The sequence below is a fragment of the Felis catus genome, chromosome D4 (genome assembly GCF_018350175.1).
Source record: "Felis catus isolate Fca126 chromosome D4, F.catus_Fca126_mat1.0, whole genome shotgun sequence".
Taxonomy (NCBI): Eukaryota; Metazoa; Chordata; class Mammalia; order Carnivora; family Felidae; genus Felis; species Felis catus.
The window spans coordinates 4210542-4228911 of NC_058380.1; the positions used below are offsets into that span (position 1 = coordinate 4210542).

General features: G+C 46.8%; 1 protein-coding gene across 12 annotated transcripts in view; it reads right to left on the reverse strand.

Moving 5' to 3' along the window:
* AUH (AU RNA binding methylglutaconyl-CoA hydratase) overlaps window positions 1–18370 on the reverse strand; it is a 362269-nt gene that overhangs the window by 191913 nt on the left and 151986 nt on the right. For 9 of the 12 annotated variants that reach the window (XM_045043299.1, XM_045043298.1, XM_045043297.1 and 6 more), the window contains 3 exons: window positions 16683–16733; window positions 15505–15552; window positions 7325–7465 (listed from right to left, as the gene is read on the reverse strand). In XM_045043299.1, coding sequence (XP_044899234.1) covers window positions 7325–7465; window positions 15505–15552; window positions 16683–16733 — 240 coding nt within the window. Of the gene's footprint in view, window positions 1–7324; window positions 7466–10127; window positions 10756–15504; window positions 15553–16682; window positions 16734–18370 lie in introns of those variants that run through there. The other 3 variants (XM_019815702.3, XM_019815701.3, XM_045043302.1) reach the window with 2 other exon arrangements.

The following is an 18370-nucleotide window of genomic DNA, read 5'->3' on the forward strand; positions in this document are numbered from 1 at the left end:
ATCAATACATATGCGTAACAACAACAGAGTCCTAAAATACATGAAGGAAAACCTGACAGCATTGAAGGGAGAAATAGACAATTCAACAACAGTAGTTGCAGACTTCAATACCTCACTTTAAATGCCGCGTAGAAGTGGAAGACCAACAGGAAATAAAAGAATGAAACGAGACTACAAATGAACCCGGCCTAGTAGAACGCTCTGTTCAGCAGCAGCAGAACACACATTCCTGTCATATGCACATGGGACCTTCTCCAGGATAGATCATATTTGAGGCCATTAAAAAAAAAAAAGCCTCATTAACATATGCCAAGGACTGAAATTATACAATGATGAGATTGAAGTATATTTGCCAGCACAACAGAATTGAAATTAAATTTGTCCCAATAATACAGGGACATCTGGGATGTTTGCAAGCATGTGGAAATTAAGGAACACAATCCTAAAAGACCAGCAAGGCAAAAACCTCACAAGAGAAATTCAAAAATACTTTGAGATGAATGAGCACAAAACCACACGTGTCAGGGTCCCCAGACCAGCTTCAGGTCTGGTAATTCACTAGAGGACTCATGGCACTCAATAAATAGACTACGACCAAAAGGATACTGAGCAAAGCAGCAAAGGAAAAGGTGGAGGGGTGGCTGTCGGGGAGACCAGCCGCAAGCTTCCAAGGGTCCTCTCCCAGTGGAGTAACACAGGAGGAGTTAAATTCCTCCAGCAACAAAGTATAACCAGATGTGTAAGTGTCACCAATATCTCATTAGAGACTCAGGGCCCAGGGCTTCTGCTGGGGCTAGACGTGCAGGCATACTCTGCTTGGCGAAAATCCAAATCCCATATTCCGAAAAGGAAAGCATAAGCCATATTGTCTGTACAGTATAGGCATAACTCTTACCACTTCTGGAAATGGTGGGAATTCCCCCAAATGTAAGTTTCCAAATGTAGGCCAGGGGCCCATCTTGCAACCAGTCTTTCCCAAGAATAGTAATTCAGACCTGTCATGTTAATGAACTCTTTTCCACAAACATATCAAAATTTACGGGATGCAAGTAAAGCGTGCTCGGAGAGACATGTACACGATATGTGCCGACATAAAAAAGACCTCAAATCAAATAACGTAACATTCTACCTTAGAAATTAGAAAAACAAGAGGAAACTACAGCTGAAGTAAGTAGAAGGAAGGAAATAATAAAGATTAGACTAAAAATAAATGAAAAAGAAGACAGAAAAATAATAGAGAAAAAAGCACAACAAAATGAAAAGCTGATTCGTTGAAAAGCAACGGAACAGGTAAATCGAGCAGGATGAACAATGACAAAAAGGAAGGAGCCTGAAATACTAAAATCAGGAATGAAAGGGGGGAAAACTGCTACCGAGCTTATAGAAATAAGGATGGTGAAAAATTGTATGTGAAATGACATAACCTACATGAAATTTAAAATTCCTAAAAAGAAAGAGAATATTGAAACTGACTCAAGAAGAAATAGAAGGTCTGTATTGAGGTAAAACATGAGGGGTAAATTCACAATCAAAGCATTTGCAACACAGGAAAGCCCAGGTCCAGACGGTTTCACGGATAAATTTCACCAAACCATTAGAGTAGAATTAACATCAATCCTACACAAACACTTTTGTTAAAAAAAAAAAAAAAAAAGACTTCCGAAATTGTTCTGAGAAACCGGTATTACCCTGATACCGAAACTGAAGAAAGACATCACAAGAAAGAAAACTACACAATAATATTCCTTCTAAACCTAAACCCATAAATCCTGAACATAATATTAGTAAGCCACATCCAGCAAAAAGGAATATACACCATGACCACGCAATTTATCTTACGAGTGCAAGGTTGGCCTAATATCTAAAAATCAATTCATGTGGGGGCACTTGGGTGGCTCAGTTGGTGAAGCATCCAACTTTGGCTCAGGTCATGATCTCACGGCTCCTGGGTTCGAGCCCCGAGTCGACCTCTGTGCTGACAGCTCCGAGCCTGGAGCCTGCTGAACATTCTGTGTCTCCGTCTCTCTCTGCCCCTCCCCCACTTGAGTTTTCTCTCCCTCTCTCTCTCTCTCTCTCTCTCTCTCTCTCTCTCTCAAAAATAAACATTAAAAATTTTTAAAAAGAAAAATCAATTAATGTAATAACTGTATCAATAGAATAAAAAATAACAACTGCATGATCAAATCACAATAAGGAGAGACAATGGAGTAGAATTAAGAGTTTCGAAATAAATCTGTTACCAAGATAATACAAGAGAAGAAAGAATAGTTTTTTCAACAAACAATCCTGGGACAACTGGATTTCCACAAGCAAAAGGAGGAAGTTGGACCCCACCCCACACCATATATACAAATTAACCAAAATGGATCAAAAACCTAAATGTAAAAACTAAAAACTATAAAATGCTTAGACGAAAACACATCTTTATCACCTTGGGTTGGGGAATAGTTTCTTAGGACACCAAAAGCACAATGCACAAGGGAAAAAAACAGATAAACTTGGCTTCGTCAAAATTTAAAACGTTAGTGCCTCAAGGGACACCATCAAAAAAGTGAAAAGACAGCCCACAGGAGAAAAGATTTATAAATCATATATCCAATAAGATAATTTGTATCTGGAATGACTTGTATCCAGAATATATAAAGGACAGTTACAACGCAATAAAAAAATGGGAACCTAATTAAAACCAGACAGAAGGTCTGAATAGACATTTCTCCAAAAGATATACAAATAGCTAACAACCACACGCAAAGATCTTGAACACCATTAGTCATTGACACTGGGGCACCTGGGTGGCTCAGTCTGTTGAGCAACTGACTCTTCATTCCGGCTCAGGTCATGATCCCAGGGCCGCGGGATCGAGCCCCGTGTCAAGCTCCATGCTGAGTGTGGAGCCTGCTTAAGATTCTCTCTCTCCCTCGGCCCCTCTCCCTGGCTCGCTCTCTCTCCACCTCACACGTAAAATTTTTTAAGATTAAAAAAAAAAAAAAGGCAATGACAAGTGCCGCTGAGGATGTTGAGAAATGGGAACGTTTACGTATTGCCAATGGGACAGTAAAACGGTGCATGATTTTGGAAACCAGTTTAGCAGTTCCTTGAAAAGTTAAACATAAAGTTGTTGTGTGACCCAGCACTACTTCCGCTCCTGGGTGAACACCCAAGAGAAATGGTAAAATAAACCCCCACAAATACTGTACATGCATGTTCACAAGAGTAGCGTCCGTAATAGCCGAAGAGTGGAAGCCACCTAAAAGTTCATCAACCGATGAGTGGATAAACAAAATTGTAGCATGTCCACACAATGGACGATCTTCAGCCACAAAAAGGACGAAGGGGCAATGCGTACCACACCTTGAAAACATAACGCCGAGCGAAAAAAAGCGTCAGACGTCACAGGCTACATATTGTATAAACCTGTTTAGGTACAATGTCTTAAGCGGGCGAATCCAGAGACAGAAAGCAGCTGAGTGGTTGCCAGAAGTCGGTGGCAAGGGACAGACCGCTAATGAGTACAGGGCTGCTTTGGGGGCTGATGAAAATATTCTGGCATTAAACAGTGGTCATGGTTGTACAACTCTGTGAAGAAATGAAGACGGCTGAACTGTGCAGCTTAAAGGGCGACTCCTTTGGTATGTAAATTATACGTTAAAAAACAAAATAAAACAGAATCCCCACAAAACCCACAAAGGTGTCTTGTCCCTCAACTCTGATGTCAGGGCTCCAATCCCAGAACCAATTCAAAAGTTATGAAATAGAGCCCCAAAGGCATCGACACGTAGCTTCCCCAGGTGACAACAGCTTTGGAGAACTCTGCTCTCAGGGGTGACAAATAGACTAGAGGAGGTCATTTTTCCTACAGATGTGACCTTTATTCTGTATCTGCTGGAGGTCATGGGGCAAGAGAGGTAGGACCCGTCTGTCTCAGGCCAGGACTCTGTTCTTTTTCCTGGTTCCCTTGACCATGACTTTCCTCCTCACATTCACTTTCCAAGACTAGCTTATCCTTGGGGAAGACTGGATACAATTAAAAATGTCAGTTCTGTTGAATTTTACAAGAAATTCAACACAAATTTTCCTATCTCTACATGCAAATATTTGTGTGTTTTTTTAAGCTTATTTATTTTGAGAGTGAGAGAGAGAGATAGTGTGTACGGAAGGAGCAGAGACAGAAGGAAAGAGAGAATCCCAAGCAGGGTCTGCAACGTCAGCATAGAGCCCAAAGCGGGGCTCAAACCCACTAACTGTGAGATCACGATCTGAGTTGAAACCAAGAGTCAGACTCTTAACTGACTGAGCCATCCAGGCACCCCTCTACCTGCAATCATTTTTATTTATTTTTTTTTTTTTAATTTTTTTTTTTTCAACGTTTATTTATTTTTGGGACAGAGAGAGACAAAGCATGAACGGGGGAGGGGCAGAGAGAGAGGGAGACACAAAATCGGAAACAGGCTCCAGGCTCTGAGCCATCAGCCCAGAGCCCGACGCGGGGCTCGAACTCACGGACCGCGAGATCGTGACCTGGCTGAAGTCAGACGCTTAACCGACTGCGCCACCCAGGCGCCCCCTGCAATCATTTTTAAATATGCACATAGCATGGGGCGCCTGGCTCGGGTAAGCATCCGACTTTGGCTCAGGTCACAGTCTCATGGTTCATGGGTTCGAGTCCCACGCTGGGCTCTGTGCTGACAGCTGGGAGCCTGGAGCCTGCTTCAGATTCTGTGTCTCCCTCTCTCTCTCTGCCCCTCCCCAGCTCACACTCTGTCTCTGTCTCTCAAAAACAGATAAAATGTTGAATAACAATGTTTTAAAAATCTGTAAAAAATATGCACACAGTGCGTGAGAAGTCACCCACTCTACCTGACCTCAGAAGTACCAGCACAGTGGATGGGCCTGGATAAAACTGTTTGTCTTTTCTTTCTTTTTTTTTTTTTTTTTTTTTTTTTTAAGTTTATTTATTTATGTTGAAAGAGAGATCGGGAGACACCAAATCCTAAGCAGCCTTCACACTGCGCCCGGCGTGGGGCTCGAACTCAAGAACTGTGAGATCATGACCTGAGCAGGAATCAAGAGTCGGACACTTAACTGACCGCCCCCAAACTGTTCGTGTTTAACAGGGTGGACTGACAGTCCCATGCCACGCATACTCCCCACAAAGACCGGACGCAGAGAAAGTGCCTTTTCACGTTGTGTGCAGACCTCGGCTGGTGTTCCGTAAGCATCCAACGGAGGAGCCCCTGACAACTCCCACCAATATCATCTCACCATAACCGGAGCACCTTTGCACCAGGCCGCATGTGGTCTGTCATTTCCTGTCTTGAATGGCGCGTCACACGTTTCTTGTATTTTTAAAGCACTCAGATGAGGGCCGCCTGTGAGCAAGTTCTGAGCTTCAGACAAAGTGCGTTTCAGGCAAGTGTTAACAGACAACTCAGAAGAAATGTGACTCAGCGCAGGAGAGGCCGTGAGGAGTCTGCGCTTCTCCGGCTCGCAGACCCGCGCTTCACTTTCTGTAAACTGCACAAAGGTTTCATTCACCTGGGCTCCGAGGCTGGAAGTGAAAGTGGCCTATTTTTGAAAAGGTCAGGAAAGTGCACTCGCCCGCCTTCAAATTCCTCTGAACCCTTTGCCTGTGAACATCACGGCGACGGGAGTCTGGCCCGAGCCTCGGGGGATGCCGCGGTGATTTCGCGACTCCCCTCGGCGGCCTTTGATCCCACTCGGCGCCGCGGGTTCGCCACGTGTGATGAACGTGTCACACGGTGGTCTTCCGGGCCGCGCGTCGGGGCTGCGTGTCGGCCGCGAGGTGCGGGCGGCGGCCCCCGCGGGGAGCCTGCTCTGTTCCTGGTCTGGTCACACCCCTCCCAGCCTCTCCTCTGTGATGGCGGGGTGCAGCCAGGCAGCCTGGGGAGGGCCGATCGGGCATGAGAACCACCCCCGCCCCCCGCCCTCAACACCGGTACCGCGAACACGGCAGCGAGCAGCACTGGGCAGCCGTGTACCTCCCACGTCCTCAGCCTGCGTCAGCAGAAGGGGCGCGATCCGGGTGACGCCGGGGACACAGCACGGCCACATTAGGAGAGCTGTCCTCTGCCCCGCCTCGTGCTCTTACGGCCCTGCCGGGACTGCTCGCCTTCTGCTTCAGCCGCAGGGGTCGGGGCAACTCCTAGGCCCAGAAGAGCCCAAGCGGCTTCCCCTGCTGACCGCGGTCCTCAGCCCCGTGTGGACGGCGCAGGGCCGCCAGGAGAAGTGTCACCGGGGCCGGATTCACACTAAGCATCTCCCAGCTGTCCCCGACTCCCCTTTCCCAGGGTGAACGCCACGTTTCTGAATCGTCCCCGAGCCCCCTGCCTTGTCCCAGCACGGCTCTTCTGAAACGTGAAACAAGGTGCCAGCACAGCCGTGGAAGACGGCTCTCCCGCTCCCAGGCAGACACGTCCGATCTGTGTGCACAACCGGTCACGAGCACCACGTAACAGCCCTCTCCAAATGAACCAGCAGACTCAGATGACGAGATGCTTTGCCTGAGGTGGGTCTCCTCACTGACCTTCTAAGAAACCTGGTCAAAGGGCTCCTGGGTGCTCTCTAGAAACGCAGAGCGAACCCGTGACGCTCGAACTGAATGCGGAGCTCTGGGTGAGCGAGAGTGCAGAGCAGAGCGAGGTGCCTGCCACGCTGCCCCAAGAGTACGGGGGGCTCTCGAGCCACACGGGCTTCCTTTTTTGGTGAGTATCACCACAAACCACGAGTCCCCAGACTCACACTCCGGTCGCCGGCTGAGGGAGGCAATGCCCCGCTCCCAGCCCCCGCGGCCGGCCCCATGTCCCGCCAGAGCGCAGTGATGAGACTTCGGGGCTCTGGGCACGGCGCCTGCCACTGATCCAGCCCTCCACTTTCTCGGCCCGCCAAGGGGCAAACCCGTTCCCAAGGGTCTCTGGGCGCTGGCTGCAAACACGTAGCTATGGGACCCGGCGGTGGGGGTGGGGGGAGAGCTCCCGACCCCACTGCCCTCCTGCACTCGCTCTGTGCTCCAGGTTCTGCCCCCCGGGAGTCACCCGGAACTCTCCCTCTGGGGGGCTGTGGAGAGTAAACCCAGCACGGAACAGCCGCAGAGGTTTGGGGCCTCACACGCGGTGGTCATTAACCCTAACGACCAGCCCAAATTCCCTCATCTTGTCCGTATTCACATCTGCAGTGATCTTGTCCGCGTTCCCTCCAACCAAAACAGGCAACACACACTTGAAAACGGGACAGACAAGCTGGTGGCTGAGCTCACTCTGCTGCCCCACAGGGGACAGTCAGCTCACTGAGGATGGCCTCCTCCTACCTTGTCTTCTTGGCCTCGCGCTGCAGGAACAGGACGATGGGGGCTGGCCCCAACGGCTCGAGCTCCGTGTCTTGGGCTGTCCTTGGCAACCTCAATTCCCCCTGCCGGGCACCCTGCTCTCTCACTGCCTGGAGAATGCACCTGAAAAATAGATGCCCCAAACCACGTGCTTGAGGGCGGGGAGCCTGCCCTCTAAGGATCTGTTGGGGGGGGGGTCTCCCAAAGCCAAGGACTCCGAAAGTCCAAAGGGATGGTGGGTTTTCAGGGCCTGGGGCCCACAGGTATTTTGAGCAGAGGGTTCAATCCCTAACACCCGAAACACCTCCAGGCACAGTCTGTATACAGCCTGTGTCGTCAATGCGGAAAAATGGTTCCCGTTTTACCAAAACATTACCAAGGAACTTTTAAATGCTGTAGTTTTTCTTTTGGGACAAATGTACAGTTATTCTGTAATAAAGAAATTGATCACACTGCCATTTTGATAAAGCCCAATAACGCTGACCTACACATACATTAATAGTTAACTTGGTGGGTGGACGAAGAAATACAATGGCACAATTAAATACGAGAAAGCGTCTGCCTGCCAGGAGTTTCAGACCCCGGATCAGAGCGACTGTAGGACCTATCACAAGAGAGAGCCATGGTCCAGGGACACAAAGGGTCAATGGCCCGCCACCAACAAGCCCGCACGAGACACAAGCATTTCTGGTGGAGCATGGCATCTGTGAGCAACACCCAGCTACTTGGGTCCACCTACCTACAAAACTCTAAGAAAAGTGGCCAGAAAAGTGATAACTCTGTGACAAGCCGTTTTGACAGCCAGAAGAGGAGGGGGGAAAAAGGACTAAGGAAAACCGTCTAGTTTTTAATGAATTTGAAATGATCCGTTAACTCCCAGAAACGAGTCAAGACAATCTGCGTTTTCTTTGGGCCATTATTGCAACTCTCCTTGTCTCCCAGCTTCTGTGACTCGCGAGGCCTCTTCTTTCCCAGAAAGGTTATAGATTAACCAGCACAAGCGTCCTTGAAAACCAGTGTGTCTCCTGCTCTGAGATGATGTGAAATGCTTTTCCCTGAACGGGGACTGTGCTCAGTTAACCACCCTCCCCCCAGGTCTTCTTCATCTTCATCAGGACACTGGGGATCGCCACCACGTCGCCAGCGTGTGTCAGCTTGCCGTGGTTCTGAGTAAGGCCGCGCAAACGCTCTGCGTGCCGGAGGACAACGTGGGCAGCAGCCCGCCCCGTGGGGGCAGCCCCCTCGAGGAGCCACCGGACTCAGGCACAGCGTCAGGACCACCCTAGCTCTGCCGAAAGAAAGACCACAGGAAAGGCGAACTTCGCAGACAAGTGGGCACTTTCCCCTCGCTCTGATACATGAGTCTGTGATCTCTGCAGTCACAAGGGGAGGAGCTCTTTGCTTTCAGATCCTCTCTGGTGACTTCATCCGAGCTTGCAGGAAATTAAATGGTGCTCAATCAGCAGTAGACCACGCATCCGTGGGGAGAGACCAGTCATTCGGCACACGCTTGATATTTTCGCCATTCACGTAATTATTTCCCGCTCCATGAAAATGAACTGGCATTTGAACGTGTCACGGGCAGAACAACACGGTCCTGAAATCTTAAGAAAATAAGGAACAGTACTTTACTTGCAAATTATCCTGCATGAAGTGAGCGGCGCAAGTTTATCAGAAAACAAAGCGTGCACCTCGCCGGATACAATCGCCAGGGCCGAACGTGGAATTTACTAAGCCCCCATCACACGAGGCCAACCGGCTGAGCGCTGTCCCCAAACGTGCAGGGCCAGCCGCACAGGTGACAGAGAACATCGCGCTGTCCTTCGGCACCAGGACACGGAGAGTGGGGACGGCCGGGTAGGCTCTGGCATGCGGCAAGTCCACGCTCGCCTATCTCAAGGCTTTTCAAATGGAGGAGGAGAGTTCAGTTTCGCAAAATGAAAAATAATAATAAAACTTTCAAAGTCGATGCGCTTCCCAAGAGCAAGGAAGCATCGGTGCTGAGCGTGGGAATGCACAGGACAGGCGGTCACCCAATCGGCCAACCGCACTCGACAGCAACAGAGCACGGGTGTGGGATCAGGGAGGACGGTGGGGCACCACCATGGTCCGGTCATCATGCGGTGCCCGTCCCGGGAAAGCGGGGCCTTCCCGGTGCTGCCAGCCTCTGGCCCGGACACAGGCTCGGGGAAGGCAGCCTGGTTTGATAACGTACAAAAGAAAGCTGGCCGGAATCTGTTTAGGGAGCTGGAACGTTCCCCCTGCACCACACACTGAATTCTACAGCTCACTGTGCCCTGCACACGTGGTACCTGCCCCCTCCCCCGGCGAGGCTGTCCGCTCAGACGTGCCCCCGAGCCCCTCGGAATCTACTCACTTTGCCTGGCCAGCGGTTAGAAGCGGGAGACGTGGTGGCCGTGTTCACCTCCTTCCTCACTGAAACCAGATGCGCAAGAGCCGGGGGCGGGAAACACTCACACTCCACGGCCGCAGGCCCCTTAGGACAGCCCGGCCCCGGCGGCACGGCTCTGTCCCCCAGTGAGACTGGTGGATGGGGCCGCCTGCGGGGCAGCCGTCCAAGCGCGCCACCGCCAAGCCTCCAGTGCGCCTCACGAGGCCTTGGGCCCCCGTCTCTGACCGGGTTACCTTCCCACCATCCGCACTGCATTCTAAGACTCAAGAGGTCACCTCACAGAATGGGCATGGGAAGCTGGTTTCCTCTAAGAGCCAACACGCGATGATTTATTCAATTCAGAAAGAATGGGGTAAGAGAGAAATTCCCAAGTTTTCTTTTCACCGATTTTATTTATATTTGGTAATTTTCAGAGAACCTATCAATTCCTCTTCCAGTCAGAGATGCATGTATGTGTGCGTGTATACACATTCCCTTAGAAACTTTATTTGGTATGACTTCACATTTTTTGGTATATAGAAATAATTTTATTTCGTATTGCAGCACAGTAGACATACAATCAATATTATTTCCTAGAGTGTGCAATATAGAAATTATTCACATTAAAAAATTAAGAACAGAAAGCCTCGTATGCAGGAAATATTTAAAACTGTGTACCTAACTTTGAATCGGTTTCTGACAGCGCAGACTACTAGCTTTATAAACCTGAATGAATATGACATGAGACACGTTTGAACAAAGTACACAGATGGGTCCGCTCCAGATGCCTAATTCACTAGACGGAGGGCGCGTTCTTCACTTTGGTCAGTGGGATTCCAGGTGCTGAGGCAAATGTGGATCTGAAAGATACTTCCAGAAGTACACGTCTTACACTGGCATTTGAAAGGTTTGTTTCTTCTATTCTCCTTTATAGCGAGGGGACCTTTTCTCTTTAAAAGCAAGAAGACCTTCAAGCCTGTCTTTTGTTGAAATAGTCTAGAGAGACAAAACATTATGTTACCTAAACCAAAAAATAAAAACTGTAAACGTTGAACAAGCTTTATTTAAAAAAACAAAACAAAACAAAACAAAAAGCAGAAAATAATCTAAAATTTGAATCCTACTAATCATTTGAAGGATTCTGTTACCAAATTGACCATTCTAATTCCAAATATGCCCCCCACCCTCATTTCAAATGTACATAAAAAAAACCAACAGGCTTTATCTTTTACATAGTTTTAGGTTTACAGAACATTGAGCAGAAAGGTCAGCCTCCCATACACTTCCTTGAAGCCCCCGGGGTCTATCTGTCACAACTGAGGAACCAGTACTGATCCAGTATTATTCCCTACAGTCCAGTTTCCCCGGGCCGCTGTGCTGCTTCTGTGCTGGATTTTCACAAAGCACAGTCACATACCCACCACTACGGGATCATACAGAACAGCTGACCTGCCCTAAGCACACTCATCCCGGTCCTTCGCTGCCTTCTCCAGAAGGTCACAGACTTGGAATCCTGTCGTATGTGACCTTTCTCGACGGAAGTCCTTCACTGAGCAGTATGCGGCTGAGGCTCTTTCGTGTCTTTTGGTGGCAGGACAGATCATTTCCTTTTATCGCTGAATAAGACACCAGTGTATGGATGCACCTTAGTTTATCCATTCACCTTGGCTGCTTCCAAGTTTGGAAATACTGAATAAAGCTGCTAAAACAGTGTGCAGACTTTTGTGCAGATGTAAGGTTCAACTCACTCGGGTAAATACACAGTCGTGTGATTGCTGGGTCATGTGGGGAGATTCCGCTTAGCTCTTAAGAGATGGGCAAATTGGTATTTTGTTTGTACTTGCATTTCTTTTTTCTTTTACACTTTATTTATTTTTGAGGGAGACACAGAGTGTGAGCGGTGGAGGGGTGGAGAGAGAGGGAGACACAGAATCCGAAGCAGGTTCCAGGCTCTGAGCTGTCAGCACAGAGCCCGATGCGGGGCTCGACCCCACAAACTGTGAGATCATGACCTCAGCCCAAGTCAGAGGCCTAACCAACCGAGCCCCCCAGGTGCTCCTGTATTTGCATTTCTTAATGACACACAATGTGGAGCATGTTCTATGCTTATCTGCCATCCGTGTATCTACTTTGGTGAGGTGTCTGTTCAGATCTTTCCCCCACTTTTTAATGGGTTATTTTCATATTGTTGAGTGCTAAAAGTTCCTTGTATGTATTGGACACAAGTCCTTTATCAGGCAGCCGTGAGGATCTCTTCCTGCTCTCTTCACAGTGTCTTTTGCAGAGTGGAAGTTGGTAATTTTAATAAAATCAAACATTAATTTTTTCTTTCACAGATATTATACGTTTGGTGTTGTATCTTAAAAAAGCGATCGCCAAACCCAAATACACCTACATTTTCTAGGTGATCTTGAAGACATTGGGTCTATGGCCCACTTTGAGTTAATTTTTGTGAAGGTTGTGACGTCGGTGTCCAGGTTCATCTTTTTGTAGCTCAATGTCCATCTGCTTCAGTACTGTTTGTTTTCAAAACTATCTTCTCCCCCACTGAATTGCCTTTGCTCTTTTGTCAAAGATCATTTTATTTTATTTATTTTTGAGACAGAGAACGAGTATGGGAGGGGCAGAGATAGGGGTGGGGGGACAGGGTTTCTGAAGCAGGCTGTGAGCTGTTAGCACAAAGCCTGATGTGAGGCTCAAATCTATGAACTGTGAGATCATGACCCATGCCGAAGTTGGATGCTTAACTGAGCCACCCAGGTGCCCCAAAGATCATTTTACTTTCTAGGAGTCCACTTATATAACTATTTTATATGAATACACTCTGGACTCCTTATTCTGTTCCACTGATCCATTTACCTGTTCTTTTGCCAACTCCAAACTGTCTTGATTATTGTAGCTTTACAGTAAGTCTTGGAGTCAGGTAGTGTCAGTCCTCCAACTTTGTTCTTCTTCAATACTGGGTTGGCTCATCTAAGTCTTTGAACTTTTCATAAAAGCTTTAGAACTGGTTTGTCAATACAGACTTGCTTATTTTTATCGGGATTGCACTGAATCTATAAATAACGTTGGGAAGAAGTGATTTCTTCGTAATGAGTCTTACTATCCATGAACATGGGATATCTATTTACTTAGATCTTGGTTTCTTTCACCAGTTTTGTAGTTTTCCTCCTATAAACCTTGTACTTTGTTTTAAATTTACACTTAAGTATTTTGCATTTTTTTTTGTGCTAAGGTAAATGACGTTATGTTTTAATTTCAAATTCTAATTCTTCGTTGCTGGTATGTAGGTAAAGCAACTGACTTTTGCTTATTAAACTTCTATCATGCAATGTTGGTCTAACTACTTATGACTGTTTTGTTCTTGTTGTTGTTGATTCTTTGGGATGTCCCACATGGACAATCATGTCTTCTATGAAGTTTTGTTTCTTCCTTCCCAATCTGTATATATTTATTTCCTTTTCTCATCTTCCTACATTAGCCATGATTTCTAGCAGATGTTGAAAAGGACACGTGAGAGGGATGCCCTTGCCCTATTCTTGCTCATTCAGTATGATGTTAGCTGTAGGTTCTTTTGTAGAAGTTCTTATCAAGTGAGGAAGCTCCTGTCTAATCACAGTTTGCTGAGTTTTCACTACAAATGGGTGCTGGATTTTGTCACATGTTTCCCCCCACCCCAATCTGTTGATATGATCATGTGATTTTCCTGTTTAGGCTTTGATATAATGGATTACAGTGATTTCAGTGTTAAACCTGGCTTCCACATCTAGAAAAAAAAATCTCATTTGGTTGTGGGATACAATTGCTTTTATACATTGCTGGATTCGATTTGCTAATATTTTGTTGAGAATTTTTACATCTACATTCATGAGAGATAAAGGTCTGTGGTTTTCCTTTCTTGTAATGTTGGGTTCTGATTATCAGGGTAATACTGGCCTCAGAATGAATTAGGAAGGGTTGTTTCTTCTTCTATCTTCTGGGAAAGACCATTAAAAACTCATATAATTTCTACCTCAAATGTTTGGTAGAATTCACTCGAGAAACTGGGTCTGGTGCTTCCTATTTTGGAAGTTTATTAATTACTGATTTAATTTCTTTAACAAGCATAGGGCTATTCAGATTATCAATTTCTCCTCGTGTGAGTTTTCGTATGTCGTGTCTTCCAAGGAAGTGGTCCGTCTCATCTAGGTCATCAAATCTGTGGGCACAGAGTTTTTCACAGTATTCCTTTATTATTCTCTCAATGTCCATGGGATCATTAGGGATGGCCCTTCAGGTGGCCCTTCTTGTATTTCTGATATGGGTAATTTTTATCTTCTCTCTTCCTTGGTTGGCCTGCCTAGAAGTTTATCAATTTTATAGATCTTTACAATTACCAATTTTTTGTTTTGTTGGGTTTTTTCCTTCTGTTTTTCTATTTTCAGTTTCATTGATATCTGTTCTAAAGCTTGTTATTCCTTTTCTTCTACTTACTTTGAATTCTATTTGCTCTCCTTTTTCTACTTTCCTGAAGTGCAAAGTTATTATTAATTTTAGATCTTTCTTCTCTAATACATGCATTCGATGCTAAAATGCTGGTGTAAGCAGTATTTTTGATAAATTCCCACAAAGTCTGGTACTGTATTTTCATTTTGATTTAATTCAAAATATTTTTTAATTCCTCTTGAGACTTTGACATGTGTTATTTAGAAGTATGTTGTCTAGCGTGCATTAAAAAGATTAATCTCACCATTAATAGATGTGATTTCCCAGCTATCCTCTTGTTATGATTTCTAGTTTAATTCCACTGTGATTTGATGGAATGTTTAGGATTACTGTTCCCTTACATTTTGTAAGGTGTGATTTGTGGCCAAATATACTTAAAAAAGTTTTCTTCAGATGCTAAGGCTATTTGCAAGTGTGCAATTTACTTCATTCATGGCACGCTCATCACCAGCACCACCATGTGCATCAACAGGTGGTAATTTATACAGAGACCAGGCATAGAGGAACACTCTATCTGTCCCTCCTAATTTATGACACTGCCATGATTAAATGGGAGGTGAAGCAATTTCCAATTCTCACTAAAGGCACAACAAAATTCTTTTGCTACTTTAGATGCCCTACACAAAGCTACATCTTTTAGGAAGGGGAGGGGAGGGGGAGGGAGGGAGGGGAGGGGAGGGGAGGGGAGGGGAGGGGAGGGGAGGGGAGGGGAGGGGAGGGGAGGGGAGGAGAGGAGAGGAAAGGAGAGGAAAGGAGAGGAAAGGAGAGGAAAGGAGAGGAAAGGAGAGGAAAGGAAGATTTGTTCCTCTATACAAAGCCCTACTAATTTGTGTATGGAACAGAAAACTGCATACAGTGAATCAGGGCACTGTCAGTGGGCAGGAAGGAAGGCTCAGAAACAATGCATCTCACACACTGATGTTCCCCAGCAGGCCCATGTTCGCTCCACTGCCTGCCTCCCACCGGTCTACACGAGAGTGAGGGTTCAAATCCATCTCCACAAAATACAACGTGAGCCAGAGAGACATCTACAGTATGAGTGATACTAACTTAATTAAGAGTTTTTAAAATTACGTAAACAAGAGACATTAGTAAATGGAATGGAATCAGGGATAAGAGCTGGTAATAGTCAAACAGCAAACACAGCTAATTTCAATCCATTTTTGTGGTTTTGAAAGGGGCAGGAGTGTAATCTTGTTCAGAGAGACAATTCATCTGACTCATGCAGAAGGTACAGAGAATTTGTAAGAGGTGTCCTCACTGAATTAGTGGCTGTATTACATACCTGAGCATAACAAGCTTCTTCTATGGCTAATCCTGTTACTAAATCAACCTGAGAATAAAAACATAATATAATTTCAGCAGGAATTATTTTTTAAAATCTGGAACACTCCATATAAATTCAAACTAGTAACGCGTTTCCAAAAGAACAGAATTGATGTAAGACAACAAATCAAAAGTATGACCAGCATAAGAATTCTGGAACCAGGCTGCCTGGGTTCAAATTCTGACTCTACCGTGTAGGAGCTGTGTAGCCTTGGGTAAGTTAGGTGATAAGCTCTCTGTGCCTCAGGCGCATCTGAACAAGAGACTAACCACAGCATCTACCAGGTGGGGGTACTGGGAGAATTAAATAAGCTAATCTAGGGGAAGGCTTTATACAGCACCCTGGCATGGCCCGGCACGAGAAGGCATCTGCTATTAGTATTGTTAATGATTATGCAAGAAGTCTTAAAAACCAAACACTCGGGAAATTTTTTAGGTTGTGTTTATTGCTACCAAATTCAATCTCTTTTTTATGGCTACGAAGCCCAGAGAGACATGGTGGTCTCTGAGTCTGCAAGGAAGAAGTATCTTTCTTTCTTCACAATTCCGTAATTTAGCCCAAACATCTGTTGCAACGAACGCCTGCTGTAAACAGGCACCTGCATTGCTTCCTTGCCCTGCCTGCTTCTCTCCTGGCCTGGGGCCTCCACTCCCGGGAAGCCGCCTCCCCAGGGTAACCCCAGGACGCCCCAAAGTCTTGCCTTGTTAATGAGGGGTCCTTGCACAAAGCACGTTGAGAAATTATAGGTAGAGAGAGCCAGGCTCCGCTCTGAGCTTGGGAGTTGTTCCTAGAATGCTTTCTCGTCATGCAGCACTGGTGTTGAGAATACACAGGATACCCTTTTCTTTTGGTCTCGTATGAGCCACTAGCCAATAAATCTGTCTCTTCGCTGAATGGCAAAAACAGCCAGCATGTCACAAGCTGCAGGACATGAGTGAAATTCCCTAATTCTGTGATGAAGGTACTGGATCGGCAACAGCTAAGGCAGAACAAAATCAATAATATAGCTAAAAATACCCTCGGTAGCTTACGGTAACGGTAGCATTGAAATAGCTGGATTTACAACACTAACAAATAAATGGAATTAAGTCTCCACCACCGACTCCAATAGCAATCTCAAGCAGCAAGGCACTTACCTCCATCCCTTGATTAATTGCTAATTTTGCCACTCTCATCGCAACAGGTCCCTAAAATTCAATTAAAGAAACAGATTTTCATTACTATTTATGCAAAGTATGTTGTACAACTCAGTAAAATTCAGAATTTCCCATCGCTGGGCCCGTGGCAAAGAGGCAACAAAAGCTATAAGACGGTTAACGGGGGGATTTCCTTCGGGCCTTGGCACAAGTCTGCTGCCTAGACAACCGTACATGCCTGCAGGCCAGCAGGGGCCGTGTGCCCAGGAGCGGGCTGACCATTCTCCAGCGAAGCTCCCAACAGGTGAGGTAGGGCAAGGAAGAGGCGACGAAACACCACGGCCCCGGGTGCACGACGGGAGCGCGGGCTGCAGGGGAGGCTCCCGTCAGCACCCGTGCCGGACACTGGCTCCACACCGGAGCTCCGCGGGCACCTGTGACCCAGCGTGACGATGATGTGCCCTCCAGGCAAGTTCCCCACACCACGCGGAAGCTGACAGCCCAGAGAAGTCCTTCAGGACGAGGGAAGGTCACGGAGGGAAGGACCAGGTGTCCTCTGTGAGGAGGAGAACGTTAACTCTTGTCGTTTTTGAAAACCACAACGCGCCAGGCGGAATTTAGCTGTTTGATCACATTTGAAATTCCTCAAAACTGTTCGTGGGTGATGAGTTAGAATTCAGCGTATCTTTTTTTAAAGTGTCTTTTGAATTAAAATGCAAAATGGGCTCTAAATACCAGGCGCAACAGGGGATACCCATACATGAATAACGGCACGAGGCATGGCAAAGGTCGCTTTCCCCTCGCAGGGCCTTCAATGGTCACCTTTAACCCATCTGAATCCCCTTCCGAAGTCACATGCTCATTAATCATCTTTTTCAGAGGCCACAGGTTTTCAAGGCTCGGACAAGTATCTCAGTTAGAATTCCTGACGATGTGACTTGCACGTGTGGAACACACACTAGGACCATTTTCTTTAAGATCGTCAACCCTTTCTGTTGTTGTTTTAAGCAGGGTGCTCCCGTCTGTGAGAACCTTCTCTACTCCCTGGTATCTAGCCGCTGACCCCGACCAGGTGCTTGTCCGACTTCCGTGCGCACAAACCCCCAGCCCCTTGTGAAAGCCCAGCGGGGGCTGGGGACGTGCTTCTGAGGGACGCCTGGGCTGCCCGCTACAGAGCACACTCTGGGCAGCAAGGTTGCCTCAACTGGAGAGACAGGAAAATGGAAAGGCTAGTAGATGATGATGCTTATTTAACTGGCTTCTTTCAAAATACAAAACCAGCACTTCTCCTGGACATCTTTTTTCTCAAACAGGAAAACGGAAGTGACGTCCAATACAGAAATCAAACGGAAATTCTAATTTTAGAGAAGCTGTCCAATTATCTGGAAGACTCATCATTCAGTGACAAAAACCAAACGTGAAGAGTATCGTCCCTCAAATTTTGCTCTGTAACTTTTGCATATCGTCCAGTTACACGTTTTCTGGACCACGCAGCATCTCCCTTGGCCCAAGGAAGAAGTCCTCAGAGGCACGTCCTTCGCAGGAAAGGGACAGAGGGTGAGGACCCCCGGTCCCCCACGCGGTCGGATGGCGGGTGGGGAGGCGGTGCCCTCGGGCAGGAGAGGCGGGGGCAGGGGTGGGGCGGGGGCGGCAGGAGATGAGCCCTGAGGCACAGAGCCGCCGAGGGA